The sequence below is a fragment of the Pongo pygmaeus genome, chromosome 2, assembly GCF_028885625.2.
Source record: "Pongo pygmaeus isolate AG05252 chromosome 2, NHGRI_mPonPyg2-v2.0_pri, whole genome shotgun sequence".
Taxonomy (NCBI): Eukaryota; Metazoa; Chordata; class Mammalia; order Primates; family Hominidae; genus Pongo; species Pongo pygmaeus.
The window spans coordinates 117221210-117237959 of NC_085930.1; the positions used below are offsets into that span (position 1 = coordinate 117221210).

The window sequence follows — 16750 nt, forward strand, 5'->3', positions numbered from 1 at the left end:
TCTGCATATTAGCCCTTTGTCAGATGGATAGATTGCAAAAATTTTCTCCCATTCTGTAGGTTGCCTGTTCACTCTGATGATAGTTTCTTTTGCTGTGCACAAACTCTTTAGTTTAATTAGATCCCAATGGTCAATTTTGACATTTGTTGCCATTGCTTTTGGTGTTTTAGTCATGAAGACTTTGCCCATGCTTATGTCCTGAATGGTATTGCCTAGGTTTTCTTCTAGGGTTTTTATGGTTTTAGGTCTTACGTTTAACTCTTTAATCCATCTTGAGTTAATTTTTGTATAAGGTGTAAGGCAGGGGTCCAGTTTCACTGTTCTGCTTATGGCTAGCCAGTTTTCTCAACACAATTTATTAAATAGAGAATCCTTTCCCCATTGCTTGTTTTTGTCAGTCAAGCAGAAGAAAGAATATCAGAGATTGAAGATCAACTTAATGAAATAAAATGTGAAGACAAGATTAGAGAAAAAAGAATGAAAAGGAATAAACAAAGCCTCCAAGAAATATGGGACTATGTGAAAAGACCAAACCTACATTTGATTGGTGTACCTGAAAGTGATGGGGAGAATGGAACAAAGTTGGAAGACACTCTTCAGGGAATTATCCAGGAGAACTTCCCCAAACTAGCAAGACAAGCCAATATTCAAATTCAGGAAATACAGACACCACCACAAAGATACTCCTCAAGAAGAGCAACCCCAAGATACATAATCGTCAGATTCACCAAGGTTGAAATGAAGGAAAAAATGTTAAGCGCAGCCAGAGAGAAAGGTTGGATTACCTACAAAGGGAAGCACATCAGACTAACAGAAACCCTACAAGCCAGAAGACAGTGGAGGCCAATATTCAACATTCTTAAAGAAAAGAATTTTCAACCCAGAATTTTATATCCAGCCAAACTAAACTTCATAAGTGAAGGAGAAATAAAATCCTTTACAGACAAGCAAATGCTGAGAGATTTTGTCACCACCAGACCTGCCTTATAAGAGCTCCTGAAGGAAGCACTAAATATGGAAAGGAACAACTGGTACTAGCCACTGCAGAAACATACCAAATTGTAAAGACCATTGACACCATGAAGAAACTGCATCAACTAACAGGCAAAATAACCAGCTAGCATCATAATGACAGGATCAAATTCACACATAATAATATTAACCTTAAATGAAAATGGGCTAAGTGCCCCAATTAAAAGATGCAGACTGGCAAATTGGATAAAGAGTCAAGACCCGTCGGTGTGCTTCATTCAGGAGACCCATCTCATGTGCAAAGACACACATAGGCTCAAAATAAAGGGATGCAGGAATATTTACCAAGCAAATGGAAAGAAAAAAAAGCAGGAGCTGCAATCCTAGTCTCTGATAAAACAGACCTTAAACCAACGAAGATCAAAAAGGACAAGGAAGACCATTACATAATGGTAAAAGGGTCAGTGCCACCAGAAGAGCTACCCTAAATATATATGCACCCAATATGTAAAGCACCCAGATTCATAAAGCAAGTTCTTAGAGACCTACAGAGAGACTTAGACTCCCATACAATAATAGTGGGAGACTTTAACACACCACTGTAAATATTAGACAGATCAATGAGACAAAAAATTAACAAGGATCTTCAGGACTTGAACTCAGCTCTGGACCAAGCAGACCTAATAGACATCTACAGAACTCTCAACCCCCAGTCAACAGAATACACATTCTTCTCAGCACCACATCGCTCTTATTCTAATATTGACCACACAACTGGAAGTAAAACACTCCTCAGCAAATGCAAAAGAACGGAAGGAAATCATAACAGTCTCTCAGACCACAGTGCAATCAAATTAGAGCTCAGGATTAAGAAACTCACTCAAAACCACACAACTACATGGAAACTGAACAACCTGCTCCTGAATGACTACCAGCTAAATAACGACATTAAGGCAGAAATAAATGAGTTATTTGAAAGCAATGAGAACAAAGACACAATGTACCAGAATCTCTGTGACACAGTTAAAGCAGTGTTTGGAGGGAAATTTATAGCACTAAATGCCCACAGGAGAAGGCAAGAAAGATCTAAAATAGATACCCTAACATCACAATTAAAAGAACTAGCGAAGCAAGAGCAAACAAATTCAAAAGCTAGCAGAAGACAAGAAATAACTAAGATCAGAGCAGAACTGAAGGAGAGAGAGGCACGAAAAACCCTTAAAAAAAATCAGTGAATCCAGGAGCTGGTTTTTTGAAAAGATTAACAAAATAGATAGACTGCTAGCCAGACTAACAAAGAAGAAAAGAGAGAAGAATCAAATAGACACAATAAAATATGAGAAAGGGGATATCACTGCTGGTCCCACAGAAATACAAACTACCATCAGAGAATACTATACACACCTTTATGCAAATAAACTAGAAAACCTAGAAGAAATGGATAAATTCCTGGACACATACACCCTCCCAAGACTAAATCAGAAAGAAGTCGAACCCCTGAATAGACCAACAACAAGTTCTGAAATTGAGGCAATAATTAATGGGCTATCAACAAAAAAAAGCCCAGGACCAGATGGAATCACAGCCGAATTCTACCAGAGGTACAAAGAGTAGCTGGTACTATTCCTTCTGAAACTATTCCAAACAATAGAAAAAGAGGAACTCCTCCCTAACTCATTTTATGAGGTCAGCATCATCCTGATTCCAAAACCTGGCAGAGATTCAACAAAAAAGAAAATTTCAGGCCAATATCCCTGATGAACATCGATGTGAAAATCCTCATAAAATACTGGCAAACCGAATCCAGCAGCATGACAAAAAGCTTATCCACCTCGATCAAGTCAGCTTCATCTGGGGATGCAAGGCTGTTTCAATATACGCAAATCAATAAACATAATCCATCACATAAACAGAACCAATGACAAAAACCACATGATTGTCTCAATAGATGCAGAAAAAGCCTTCGATAAAATTCAACACCCCTTCATGCTAAAAACTCTCAATAAACTAAGTATTGATGGAAGGACAAAATAATAAGAGCTATTTATGACAAACCCACAGCCAATATCATACTGAATGGGCAAAAACTGGAAGCATTCCCTTCAAAACCAAGCACAAGACAAGGATGCCCTCTCTCACCACTCCTATTCAACATAGCATCGGAAGTTCTGGCCAGGGCAATCAGGCAAGAGAAAGAAATAAAGCGTATTCAAATAGAAAGAAAGGAAGTCAAATTGTCTCTGCTTGCAGATGACATGATTGTATATTTAGAAAACCCCATCATCTCAGCCCAAAATCTCCTTAAGCTGATAGGCAACTTCAGCAAAGTCTCAGGATTCAAAATCAATGTGCAAAAATCACAAGCATTCCTATACACCAATAATAGACAAACAGAGAGCCAAATCATGAATAAACTCCCATTCACAATTGTTACAAAGAGAATAAAATACCTAGGAATCCAACTTACAAGGGATGTGAAGGACCTCTTCAAGGAGAACTACAAACCACTGCTCAAGGAAACAAGAGAGGACACAAACAAATGGAAGAACATTCCATGCTCATGGATAGGAAGAATCAGTATCCTGAAAATGGCCATACTGCCCAAAGTAATTTATAGATTCAATGCTATCCCCATCAAGCTACCACTGACTTTCTTCACAGAATTAGAAAAAACTATTTTAAAGTTCATATGGAACCAAAAAAGAGCCTGCATAGCCAAGACAATCCTAAGCCAAAAGCACAAAGCTGGAGGAATCACACTACCTGACTTCAAACTATACTACAAGGTTACAGTAACCAAAACAGCATGGTACTGGTACAAAAACATATAGACCAATGGTACAGAACAGAGGCCTCAGAAATAACACCACACATCACCAACTATCTGATATTTGATTAAATATATTTTTTGATTCCCTATTAGGCCCCACCAGATGCCAAGTGCATTTAACATTCAACCTTCATGAAAACTCCCATTAGCAGTTCTGTTGAGCATGTACTAAAGTGGTGCTTCCCAAAGTGTGTTCCTTGGCCAGCATTGTCAGTGCCACCTGGGAACTCCTTAGGAATGCAGCTTCTTAGGCCCTGCCTCAGATCTGATGAATCAAAAACTCTGGGGACAGGGCCTGTGTGTTAACCAGCCTTGCAGGTCATTAGATACATGCTAAAGTTTGAGAATCACAGCTGTAAAGCATTAGGAGGGGCACAGATGGAATTACTTTTTCACATGGAGAAATACTGACTTTAAAATTTTACTCTTTTTTTTCTTTACAGAAAGTTTTTACCTCATTTCCAAATCTTCATTCTCCTGTGGTACAAATTTGTACAAGGCAACGTAGGTGTTCATCTGTAATGGGTCTTTGGAAAGAGATCCCTGAAAGAGAAAATAAAAGAAAAATGAGAAAAGAAAGGTGAAAGAAATTGAGAGAGGAAAGAAAGAAAACAGGAAATGGAGAAGTCATTGCAATGTAATTTCAGTGTATGGATCATAAGTGTTAAAATATCTAACCATTATTAAAGATTTTCTTTCAACTTTGCATTTATTTTTAATTTCTTAACTGAGGTTGGTTTCACTATAAACAATTTGAAAACAATTATTTGGAGCTCTTTGTCAGAAATATTGCAATTTTCTTCAAATAAATTTTCTTTGATAATATAGTTGTTCATGAAAAATGGTACAGGTTAGACTTCAGAAATGGGAATATTCTTTCTAAAGAAAGAGGGACACATGAATAGTAGTGTATAACTCTCACTTCCTAAAATTAACTGTTTTGTCAGTTAGCCGAAAAGTTGGTATCTAGTATATCAAAGGGAACCAGGTATATTCATCTGGCAATTAGTTCATTTATGTTGAGAAAAAAGCATAGGTTTTGGCATGAGACTGATTTAGTTTACATCATGGTACCACCATCTATTGGCAATGAAACCTTGCAATAACGACAATACAAGCTGCTGTTTTATAGTTTGTTGTGTGCTAGGTATTATGTTACATACATTAGCATACTTGAACTTAACAACAACTCTGTTAGGTAGATTCTGTTGTTGTCCCCAATTTACAGATGATAAAAGACTCTTGTAAGTATCATATAAATATTAGCTGTTATTACTAACCAAATAAATGTTAATGCTATAAAAACATTTATGCTTTATAATAAACAAGTTAAAATTATATATTATCTCATATATAGTTGCATCATATATCTAACTATATACTAATATAAATACATGCTATAAATTTATAGAAAACATACACAAAAGCTGTACACAACTATATATATCTTTTTATCTATAATTCACTCTGCTCTTCAAAGCTCAGGTACATTATATATTATTCTAGTCTGTCTAAATTTCACATATGTAAATGAACATAAAATCTGACATATGCTATAAAATACAGTGATAATATATTATATAATTCTATAATCTACACATTATATAACAGAAACAAGAGGTGCACAGTGCAATGCTTACCCTTTTTACCTTTTATGCACTGTGCTAGTTCTGTTTATTCCATGCTATGGTATGTTGTACTATATTATTCTATTCTCTAAAGATGCTGGTCTGGACTCACTAAATTGATTTCATGACCCACTTGGATGGTGACCTGCAGGTCTATCTAAGGACTGCTGTCTGACTTGTCTTCTGTGACATCCATAAATACCTGGTGGTTTATGTTCTTCGCTGAATCTCTGAAATCATCAGTGCCATTTTCTGGATATGTAAACACTGAAGGAGACAAGAGAAAGCAGGTGCTCTATGAATCTAGTTACCATTTAAAAAAATATTCCTGAAAGATGGCTTTATTTATTCTAAGTACCATAGCTTCTACTTTACTACTTATTGCCTTTTCCTCACCCTCTGTGACCCAGCGTTCAGGTGGTCTTCCACATGTCTCTTCTCCTGCCTCCCCATGCAGCATTCTGCACCACCTTCTCTGTGCTCCCACAACTTTTGTACATGCCTGACTAGCACTTGCCTCTTGTAATGATTGGCAGTAGTGTGTTCATATTTGATCTCATTTGGTAGCGTACCTCTCAGAAGCATTTGTCCTTGTTGAATGCATCAAACCACTTGTTAATGGGGTGGTGGGTAAGGTATAGTCCAATTTAGTTGTATTTGAGCTGCCTCTTCTAAATATGATTCTTTAATCTATATTCAATATCTTGATTGTAGTTTCTTGAAGATATCTACATTCTATTTTGAAGATTAAAGCTTTAGTTTTAAACTTCAAAATATTTCCTTGATTTCTTATTGTCAATGCATTGGGGCTACTATTTGGTTTTTCTTTTAGTTTATTCTTGGGAAGTATAATTTTCTTCCTTTTGTATTTAAGTATCCACTCTGTAGCCTTTGATAGTGGACAAAGCTTCACAAAATGGGCAGGAAGGCTGGGCATGGTGGTTCACGCCTATAATTCCAGTACTTTGGGAGGCCAAGGTGGGTGGATCACTTGAGGTCAGGAGTTCAAGACCAGCTTGGCCAACTTGGTGAAACCCCATCTCTACTAAAATACAAAAATTAGCTGAGCATGGTGGCATGTGCCTGTAATCCCAGCTACTTGGGAGGCTGAGGCAGGAGAATCGCTTAAGCCTGGTGCGAGGTGGAGGTTACAATGAGGTAAGATCGCACCACTGCACTCCAGCCTGGGTGATAGAATGAGACTCCATCTAAAAAAAAAAAACAAAAACAAAAAACAAAAAACAATAAACAAAATTAGCAGGAGTTTTCATTGTCCACATACCCAGCTGTGGGAGGTTCCTGATGGATAATGCGACTTCTGCCTTATCTAGTTTGGTCAGCCTAACCTACATCCATGACTTATGTCATAGCTTTATCATTCTCATTATATGTATTTTCCTTAAACAAAAATGTGGTAAATATTTCCAAGTTTATATAATAAAGCTTTGTTCTTTAAATTACTCTACCGTTTCGATGACTTGAAATTTTTAGATTATACATTGCTGCTTTATTCTTCTCTTTGATTTCCCTTCAGATTATCAAGGAAATGTCAGTAGAGGGAGGGGATCACCACAGAAAGTTCTATAACCTATTTCATTAGTGCACTGACAGTCTTTACTGTTCTTAAAATAGCCTCAACAACAGTGATACAGAAAACTTGCTTCAGAACAAGAGCCTCTGTAAATGTACGGATGCTTATCAAATATCTATTCTTCTTGGCTTATAGTTCAAGAGTTTATGGATGCAATTCCATTATCCCTAGGAAGCCAATATGCAGTCATTGGTGGAGCTCTGGTTTGTAAGTAACCAGAAAACGAAGGCCCGGTTCTATGAATCTTGTCTCAGTATTTGGCCACTTAACTTGATGTTTACCAGTCTAAAAGGAGTAGAGATTAGCAAAACCTTTTTCTGGTATTGTGTGACTGTCTGAAATCCTGCTGTAAACACTTGATTCCCTAAGTATAAAACTGGACACCTCTGAAAGAATATTAAATATTTGAATGGAAATGTAAAGAGAGTCTTCCTAGAAAATTCTTGATTTGGCCTAAAAGGGCGTCTACATAAAGTGCATATACAATGTTCAGTGTGGATTGATTTTACAATTTTGTAATTTCACATTGTTTTAATTTTTGTATTGAATCTCCCTCTGGCCATCTGGCTCAAAATGTGTATCATCTTTGTAAACTTTGCTGAAAAATATTTGAAGTGACCCTATATATGTTTTCACGTATGGTTGCAAGAAGAAATGGAAGGTTGCAAAAATAATTTTTAAAACCTATTCCAACCATTTATAAGACTTTGAGTTAATGGAAGGGGAGAAAAGAAAGGTAACTACCAAAAACATATCATACACCTTTTATTTTTGGTGCTTTAAATTATTTCATGAAAAATAATTTGGTTGTTTATTTCACCCTAACAAGAATTCAAAGAATATGTCTATTATGTAGGCATAGTTTCTGATGTTACAGAAGCAAAATGAACCTTTAGTTCTTACCCCATCCCCAAAGAACTTTCTTCTTTTCCTATCCCATATGCTGTCTTTTGTTTTTTACCTTGCAGACCTGTGAGGCCCAAGACCACTGTGTTTTTTAGTCAGATTATTATTTTTTTAACCTAGTAATGCAGCAAGTTACATTACTGGATTATCTGATGTGAGCCCAAATTTGGATCCCTGGAATAAGTTCAACTGGGTAATTATACAATGTCTTTTAAAAATACTTTATGGGTTCAGTTTACTGAGATTTTGCTTGAGATTTCTGCATCTGTATTCAAGAGAAAGACTGGCCAGTGATTTTCCTTTTTCATGACATCCTTGTTTGGGTTTCAAGTCAGTACAATCCTAGCCTCATAAACTGAGTTGGAGAATGCTGCTGTCCTTCCTCCTTGCTACTTCTTGTTTCTCTGAAAGAGCTTATGTAATCTGAAAATTTTCTCTTCCTTAAATGTTTCGTAGAATTTACTTATAAAGTTTTTCAGGGCTAGTATTGTCATTGTGCAAAATTTAAAATATTGATTCAGCTTCTATAAATATTATAAGAAAATTCATGTTTCCTATTTCTATTTCTCCTTGAGTCAGGCTTTAATCGTTGATATCTATCTTTATATCTGCCTATTTAAAAATGTTTTAAAATGCATTGGCATGAAGTTGGTTATAAAGTTCTTTGGTTTTCTTTTCAATCTCTGTTATGTTTCTCTTTTTGTATAGATTTTTGTTTCATCTCTTTTATCTTAAAAAATCATTAGAGATTGTAATTTTGTTGAAAAAACACTCAAGATTTATTGATCTATCTTTGTAATTTAATAATTTCTGCTCTTGTCTTTATTATTGCCTTCTGCTTTTCTGAGTTTATTCTATTTTCCTTAAGTATAGTGCTTAGATATTACTTTTCAGACTTTATTATTTTTTAACACTCATTTTAAAGCTAAATACTCAAATCCCAACTTTAGCACTTTGGATACATGTTGTTTTGATATGTTTTCATTCTTATTTAGCTTTAAATATATTCCAGGCTTTATTATGAATCCCTTTAACATGTGATTTTTTTTTTTTTCTTTTTGAGACAAGGTCTTGCTCTGTCGCCCAGGCTGGAGAGCAGTGGCACAATTATAGCTCACTGCAGCCTCGACCTTCCAGGCTCAAGTGATCCTTCCCCCTAAGCTTCCACAGTAGCTGGACTATAGACATGTGCCACCCTGCCCGGCTAATTTTCTTAAATTTTGTATAGAGACAGAGTCTCCCTAAGTTGCCTAGGCTGGGCTTGAACTCCTGGTATCAAATGGTCCTCCAACCTTGGCCTCCCAAAGTGTTGGGATTATAGGTGTGAGCCACCATGCCCAGCCCAAGCTATAAAAATTTTAGAAGTGTTTTTCTTTTACAAGTTATTGGTTTTCCTAGTTATCGTTTGACTATTGATTTCTATCTAATTTGCACTGTGGTCAGAAAGATGTATTCTATATAATAATAATTATTTGAAATTCGTGAAATTGGCTTTATGACCTAGTGGGTGACCAGTATTTTAAATAATTCCATGTGTTCTTTTTAAAATTAATTTTAATTTTAATTCTGGGGTACATGTGCAGGTTTGTTACACATGTAAACATGTGCCATGGTGGTTTGCTGTATCTATCAATCCATCACCTAGGCATTAAGCCCAGCATGCATTAGCTATTTTTCCTAATACTCTCCCTCCCCCACCTCCTTCCCCTGACAGGCCCCAGTGTGTGTTGTTCCCCTCACTGGGTCCATGTGTTCTCATTGTTCAGCTCCTACTTATAAGTGAGAACATGCGGTGTTTGGTTTTCTGTTTCTGCATTGGTTTGTTTAGGATAATGGCTTCTAGCTCCATCCATGTTCCTGCAAAGGACATGATCTCATTCATTTTTATGGCTGCATAATATTCCATGGTGTATATGTATCACATGTGTTCTTAAAAGGAATGTGAATCTTCTACTTGTTAGATGGAGTGTCCTTTTTGGGTAAATTAGATTAGGATTGTCAAATGTGTCATCAAATCCTCTGTATCTGTACAGAATATTTTTGTCTATCTGGTTTGCCAATAACTGAGAGGCATCTTAAAATCACTCAAGAATTTTGGAATAATTTTGTCAATTTCTCCTTGAGTTTCTATCATTTTTCAGGCTATGTATCAGGTATATGCAAGTTTAGAATTTATATCTTCAAATGAAGTGAACCTGACCATGTAAATAACACTTTTAAATTCTAGTAATGCTTTCTTGGTCTTAAAGTCAATTTTTCACACATTAATCCAGCTATATAATTTTTTTTGCTTAATATTTGCCTGTGGTTGCCCCTTGGTTTCTATATCTGGAAAGTTATTTATTCTGCCTATGTTTTTCTTTCTTCCCCCTGCAGAAACTTAAAAAAAAACTTTTGTTTTTTTAACTTTCTACATCCTTATGTTTTAGATATTTATAAGCAGTATATAGGTCATTTAAAAAATCTAGTCTGAAAAACTTTATATTTTATTCAGAGTGCTTAAATCAGTTTACATTTATTTTGATTACTGATAAGTTGGGATTCCTTCCTAACATTTTATTTTGTATTTGTCCCAAATTTTCTGTGCTTTTTCTTCTATTTTGCCACTTTCCATCCCTTCTTTCTTTTGAATTGATTGATTTTTTTCTCCTTCCCATCTTTCAGTTTGGTTCCCTTTCTGGTTTGGAAGGTTGAGTCTATTTTTTATTCCTTTAGCAGTCATCTTAGAAATTTTATGAGATATGTTTTAACAAAATAGAAAGTGAAATAGTATATTTAATCTCCTCCCAAGCAATACATAATCTCTGAATGCCCATTTCCCACATAAAGTCAGTATTTCAGCTAATGTTTTATTAACAACTTTTAAAAAACATTATTTTAAAAAATGTATCCAGTGTTTGCTTAGATTTAACCACATGTTTACCACTTTCTTTGCTCTTTATTTCTTCTTACATTTTAGTCTTTCCATTGAGGTCATATTTTCCTCTTTGAAGTACATCTTTTTAAAATGTTTTGAATATAGGTCTTTCTTAATTGAACTGTAAATACAGTTTTTGTCTGAAAAATATATTATTGAAAGATAGTTTTGCTTCATTTACAATTCTAGGTTAAGAATCACTTTTCTTTCAGCAAACTGAAGATAGCATTCTACTGTTATTTCACTTATACTGTAATTTGTAAGAAGTAACAGTCTAATTTTCATTTCTTTGTAGGTAATCAGTCTTTTGTACTGCATTTTATGTTTTCTTTTATCTTTGAAATTCTGCAGTTTCAGTAACCTATGTCTAGGTATAGATTTCTAAATTTGAGTAATGGTGTCTTTAATCAATTCTGGAAAATTCTTCACAAGTATGTTCTTAAATATTGTCTCTCTCTCATTCTCTTTCTCTCTCTCTCTTTTTGAGACAAGGTCTGGTGCTGTCTCTCCCAGGCTGGAGTACAGTGGCATAATCATGGCTCACTGCAGCCTCAACCTTCCAGGTTCAAGCAATTCTCCTACCTCAGCCTCCCAGCTAGCTGGGATTACAGACAGGCACCACCCCGCCTGGCTAATTTTGTATTTTTTGTAAAGATGGAGTTTCACAATGTTTCCCAAGCTGGTCTCAAACTCCTGGGCTCAAGCAATTCTCCTATCTCGGCCTCCCAAAGTGGTGAGATTACAGGCGTGAGCCACTGTGCCCGGGGCCCCAGTCTCTCTTTATGTACTTGTAAATTGTCAGTTAGATGCATGTTGGACTTATTCATCTTTCATGTCACTTTTAATCTCACAAATTCTACTACTTTGTCTTCCTAACTATACCCTAACATTTCTTTGGTTCTATATTTTAGGGAACTAATTCTCTCTTTATGCCTAATATGTTGTTAAACCCATCAATCAAATTTCTACTTAAAAAAAATTCTCGAAGTTCTATTTGACTTTCCTCAGGCTTACCTGTTTACTTCTGATAGTCTCTCTTTCCTTTGTTATGTTTTATGGTCCATTTTTAACATTTTAAATGTATACAATTATATAGTTATATATTTCTTAATTTGATAATTCTTACATGTAAAGTCTTGAAAATCTGACCATAAAATTGGTTGTTTCTGCTAATACTTACTCATCATGGCTCATTTTCTCATGTGTTTGGTGAATTTTGATTGTTAGCTTGTGTTCTTTGAGTGTTCATTTCTGAGAAGTTTTTGAGGTCTGGTTTAAAATTTTCTTCCTCTAGAGAGGGTTTATATTTGTTTCTGCTGAATGCCTGGTGATCTTACTGTACCTGGGCCACTTTAAACTATATTAAACTAAAATTTCATATTATTATATTATTTGCCCATACAGGTAGTATGAATTCAGGCCCTAAAATCCAAGTAAGAAGACTGTTTCTTTCTTTCCTCCTTTCTTCCTTTCTTCTCTCCCTCCCTTCCTTTTCTCTGCCTGTCTTTCTTTCTCTTTCCTCTCCACTTTTTTGTTTCCATTCTTTTCCACCTGAGTTAAGGCTGATATAGCATATTCCTCTGCAGGAAATTCTCTTTTTCCAGTGATCCTAAGGGTATCTTTTGGGGTATTAATATGTTTCAAAAGGGCCTTTCATCCAACCTAATACGCTGGCCACTCCCCATTTTATTGTCTATTGTTCATAAATGGGGCCTATTATTTCCCAAGCTAAGGCTCTAGGGATGTGCACAGTAAATCCTTTACCTGCTTATATCTCTGAATTCATGTTTTATTGTCATTCCTAGACTCTAAGGAATTGCCTTATTTTGCTGCCAGCTCAGCCATGCATTAACTAGAATTTTTTTTAGAACAATTCTTTCTCTTAACAGTTTTAGGTGTGCTAAACTGGGAAAAATTCCTCTGAATATCCAGTTCTCCACATTGCTGGAAAGGGAATCTTCTGTTCAACTTTAAAAAGATCTTTACCTGAACTTGATACAAAGCATGTGTTGCAGAAACATACCACAAATGTTTGCATCTGTAATGTAGAAATTATCCACTGGAGTGGTACCAAAACCAGGGGCATCTGCCAACTTAACCACGAAAATATCTGCTCTTTTTGACACCTTAAAATTTGAGATATTGAATTAGTACATGCTAAAGGCTAGGATATATTTTCCAGATCTGAGCTTGCCTTTTTTTTTAGAATAAAATTTCTTTGCTTTAGTGCAAAGTGAGGTAATATTCGATTTTGTAATATCCTTAAGTGGCTGTGATTAACCCAGCCCTTTTTGAAGAAAATTCTAGGAATTTGTATTGCTTATGTCCTCTTCTGTCTGTTTCTCTTCCAGGAAAATTATGATCACATACAGTCATTCTGAAATGCAATTACTGAAGGCAGCCAATAACATTATTATTTGGCATTTGGAGCTGAAATAGGCAGTCCAGATTTTACTTCAGGCGAGATTTTACTTCTCTCTTTGCTTGTTACTTTGTTATGAGTGAAGCTTCTAGCAGTTAAGCCAAAGGTGAAGACCAACAATTTCCTCCATGTATATTTATGATGCATCCAGGAATAGTGTTCAAAACAACAACCAGAAATACTCAGACCTGCCAAGGATCATTTATAAGAGAGAAAGGAGAGACTGTACTCTTAGCAGTAAAGAAATTAGTATGAATTGTACTTCCTTCCAATGTAGCTTTGGAGATATTCCTCAAGGAATTTGACATAATAGCTGGCTGGAAGAAACGACACCTGTATGCACTGCATGTTTTTTAAGACATAAATAAACATGTAATGCAGAACTGGTTGTGACTGTAATCCTAGACACTGCTTCTGAACAGCAACACCCTCCTTGCATGACTGAGAAGATCTGTGGGAACTTGGACCACATATGTAGGGTGTTTTCTCCATGTTGTTTCTCAAACTGCATGGACAGGACATTAAAGCCAATCAAAGGAAAGTGTTTTGAAGCAAATTGCTGCATAATTAATCCACCTAGCTTCTCAGGGTGCATTGTAGAGAAAGCTATTGCTGATCAAAAGAATTGTTAATACAACTCCAACACTTTTTGGGTGTTTATTGCTTGCTAAGTTCTTTCACCGGATCTCTTTGAAAAAGGCTGTGAAAATGCCCCTTAACACAGAAGAGATGGAAAATTGTCAACTTGGTGTCTTTGTGTGTACTACTCTGTGACTTAGTTTCCTTATCTATACGGGGGGTATTGTGTGCATGTGTGTATATTGAAGGGGAGGGAATTGGACTAAGTGACCTCTAGTCCTACTTCTTAAACTTTAATGAGCCTATGAACCACAGATTCATATGCAGATCCTGATTCAGCAGGTGTGGAATGGCCTGAAACTTGCTATTTCTAATAGGCTTTCAAGTGATGCTCATGTGAGTTGTCCATGAGCCACATTTAGAGTAGTGAGGCTCTACCTGCATCTCTGACACTTTACGACTGTATGATGGCTTTGTTAATAGCAGTGATGCTACATATCAATGATTGCTAAATATAGCCCTTCCTATTTTAAAATACGATTAAGACCACCTTTTGAGAGAAGAAACTCTCAGTGTAAATTGTGTTCTAATTCCTCAAGGAATTGGCGAGCAACAGCATAGACAGAGCCAGGCCAGGATGGCTGAGGCAGAGAGTTAAGCAGTGAGCACATGCTGGGCATAATTTTGAGAAACAGCAGATAGAGTTTGCTGATGGATTACATCTGAGGTGTGAGAGGAAGAGGGAGTCAGGGCTGATGTCAAAGACTTTGGCCTAATCAACTGGTTGAATGGAGTTCCTATTTACTGAGCAGAGACAATTGTGGGAAGAGCCAGTCTGAATGTGTGGCTGGGTGAGGGGATCAAGAGTAAAGTTTGGGTATGTTAACTTTAAGATGACTATTCTGCATTCAGATGTCAATGTCCAATAGGTGATAGGCATCTGGAGGCAGCAAGGAAGCCTAATACTGAAGATGAAGTTTGAGTCATCAATGTATGGATAGTATTTACATTCATTATCTCATCCAAAGATCATAAGAATCCTATGGATTTGGTGTTATTATCTTCATTTTAGAGATGAGGTGATTGAAGCAGAGAGAGGCTAGGTCACTGCTTCGGGATCACACGAGCATTCAGTGAAGTCCAGCACTCTGCTTCCAGAGCAAAAATGGGCCAAGGACCAAATGTTTCCAGCTCAGTTAGTGAGGAGGAGGCCAGCAGTGATGTTGATGAGAAGAGTGTCAGGGGAAGGGGGAAAGCAGAGGTCAGACTCAGGACTGAGCAGCTGATCACACTTAAAGCATTATCATGCAAGTCTCTGGTGAGTCAGATATTGAGAAACTTTAGGGCTGCTGTTTAAATTCAGTTGCTGGTCTTGCAGTGCCAGACAGTTGGGCTGGGATGGCCCTGCTGTGCTGCTGACCCGCTATAAAGTTCCCCTCGAAGCCAATACCCTCTAATTTGTCTCTCTAATGGCACTGCTAAGTGCTCAGTGGTTGTTTGCATTATCTAAAAGTACAGTTTCCCTCATGTGATGCCAAAGAATCCTTACCCCAGTGGTGAGCTTTAAAAGATGTGTGTGGGCCTGGCAAGGGGGGGCATGGTGAACACTGGCACTTATTTAGGAAGGAAAATCCTGGGGCAGCTGAGCACATGGTGCCTTGTGGGAATCACACAGGCATAGTCCTAACTAAAGAAGAGCCATAAATGAATTCCCAGAGTGAAGGAAGTAAAAGTGATACCTCATCAGAAAGCTGTTGACAAAACAGCTATGTGGTATTGAATGAAGAATTTCTGCATCCAGACTGGAAAAGGCAGGGCTTGGAGTGGAGTATGGAGGGGTAACTTCTGCCATGAGAATGCATTCAGCTCAAGTTAACAATGCAACTCAGGTCCTGCAGGACTTTGACTAATACACTTTTGCTAATGATAATAAATGCTTCATAAATATTTTTTGATAAATGAGTGAAGGTTAAGTAGTTATTGATGTCAAAAAGGCCTAGCAAGAATGCATCCATAAGGATCTGGTCACATGTCTTTCAGCTCTGGATTACGAGGCGGCTCTTTCTTAATGTCAGCAAGTGGAAGTATGAAGTTAGCATTTAATAAATATTTTAGAAATCATTATAACAAAGACTTACATTATTAGATTAAATAATTTTAATATAGAATGTTTGGCTGGATTGTACATATCAGTTTTTTGAGCTTCTTAGTTGTCTCTGCTGATGAAGGAGCCAAATGTGAGGCCCACATTTCCCTCCTGGGCCCCACCACCACTTGGTTTCAGGTACCTAAGGTGTAGCACAAATTAGCTTCTCTGTGGTATGGTTTGCTAATCTAATCTAGCTCAGTGGAGAAAATGACATATTCACAAAAAGTTCTGGAAGCGACTCTTAAACCCCAATACAGCTCAGTTTATACATACATATATACATATATATATATAAGAGTATATATACTCTCATAAGAGTATATATACTCTCATAAAGTATGAGAACTCAGGATATAGAGCTCAGGAAGATATTAGAGCAAATCACTGAAATCCACCGGAAACAATGCTCACATTCTCTCCAGAACATTGAACACTCGCCCTGATTAAATTCCAGAGCTAGCAGAGAAAGCAAGGGGACTGGAAATCAACTTGATCTGCCCACTGACCCTGACTCATGTGATCACATTTGTGCTGTGCCAACTCCCTCACTCACCGCTGTTGCTGCGTTTCCTTAGGTCATACCCGCCTCCTGGCCCATTGGCTTCCTCAGGAACCTCCACAAGATCTGAAGTCTTGGAGGAAAGAAGAAAGAGCATGGGATGAGCAATGTTATATCTGTGAGTCAATTGAGCAGAGATTTTGGTGTGAGAGAGCTTAGGTAGAATTTGCATGACACATAAGGACCCAGTGATTGCT

The 16750-nt window shown here is 36.8% G+C and overlaps 1 protein-coding gene across 14 annotated transcripts in view; it reads right to left on the reverse strand.

Annotated features, from left to right (window-relative positions):
- STAC (SH3 and cysteine rich domain) overlaps positions 1–16750 on the reverse strand; it is a 165002-nt gene that overhangs the window by 38139 nt on the left and 110113 nt on the right. For all 14 annotated transcript variants that reach the window (XM_054482944.2, XM_054482945.2, XM_054482949.2 and 11 more), the window contains 3 exons: positions 16548–16626; positions 5633–5697; positions 4257–4345 (listed from right to left, as the gene is read on the reverse strand). In XM_054482944.2, the coding sequence (XP_054338919.1) occupies positions 4257–4345; positions 5633–5697; positions 16548–16626 (233 nt within the window). The remainder of the gene's footprint in view (positions 1–4256; positions 4346–5632; positions 5698–16547; positions 16627–16750) is intronic.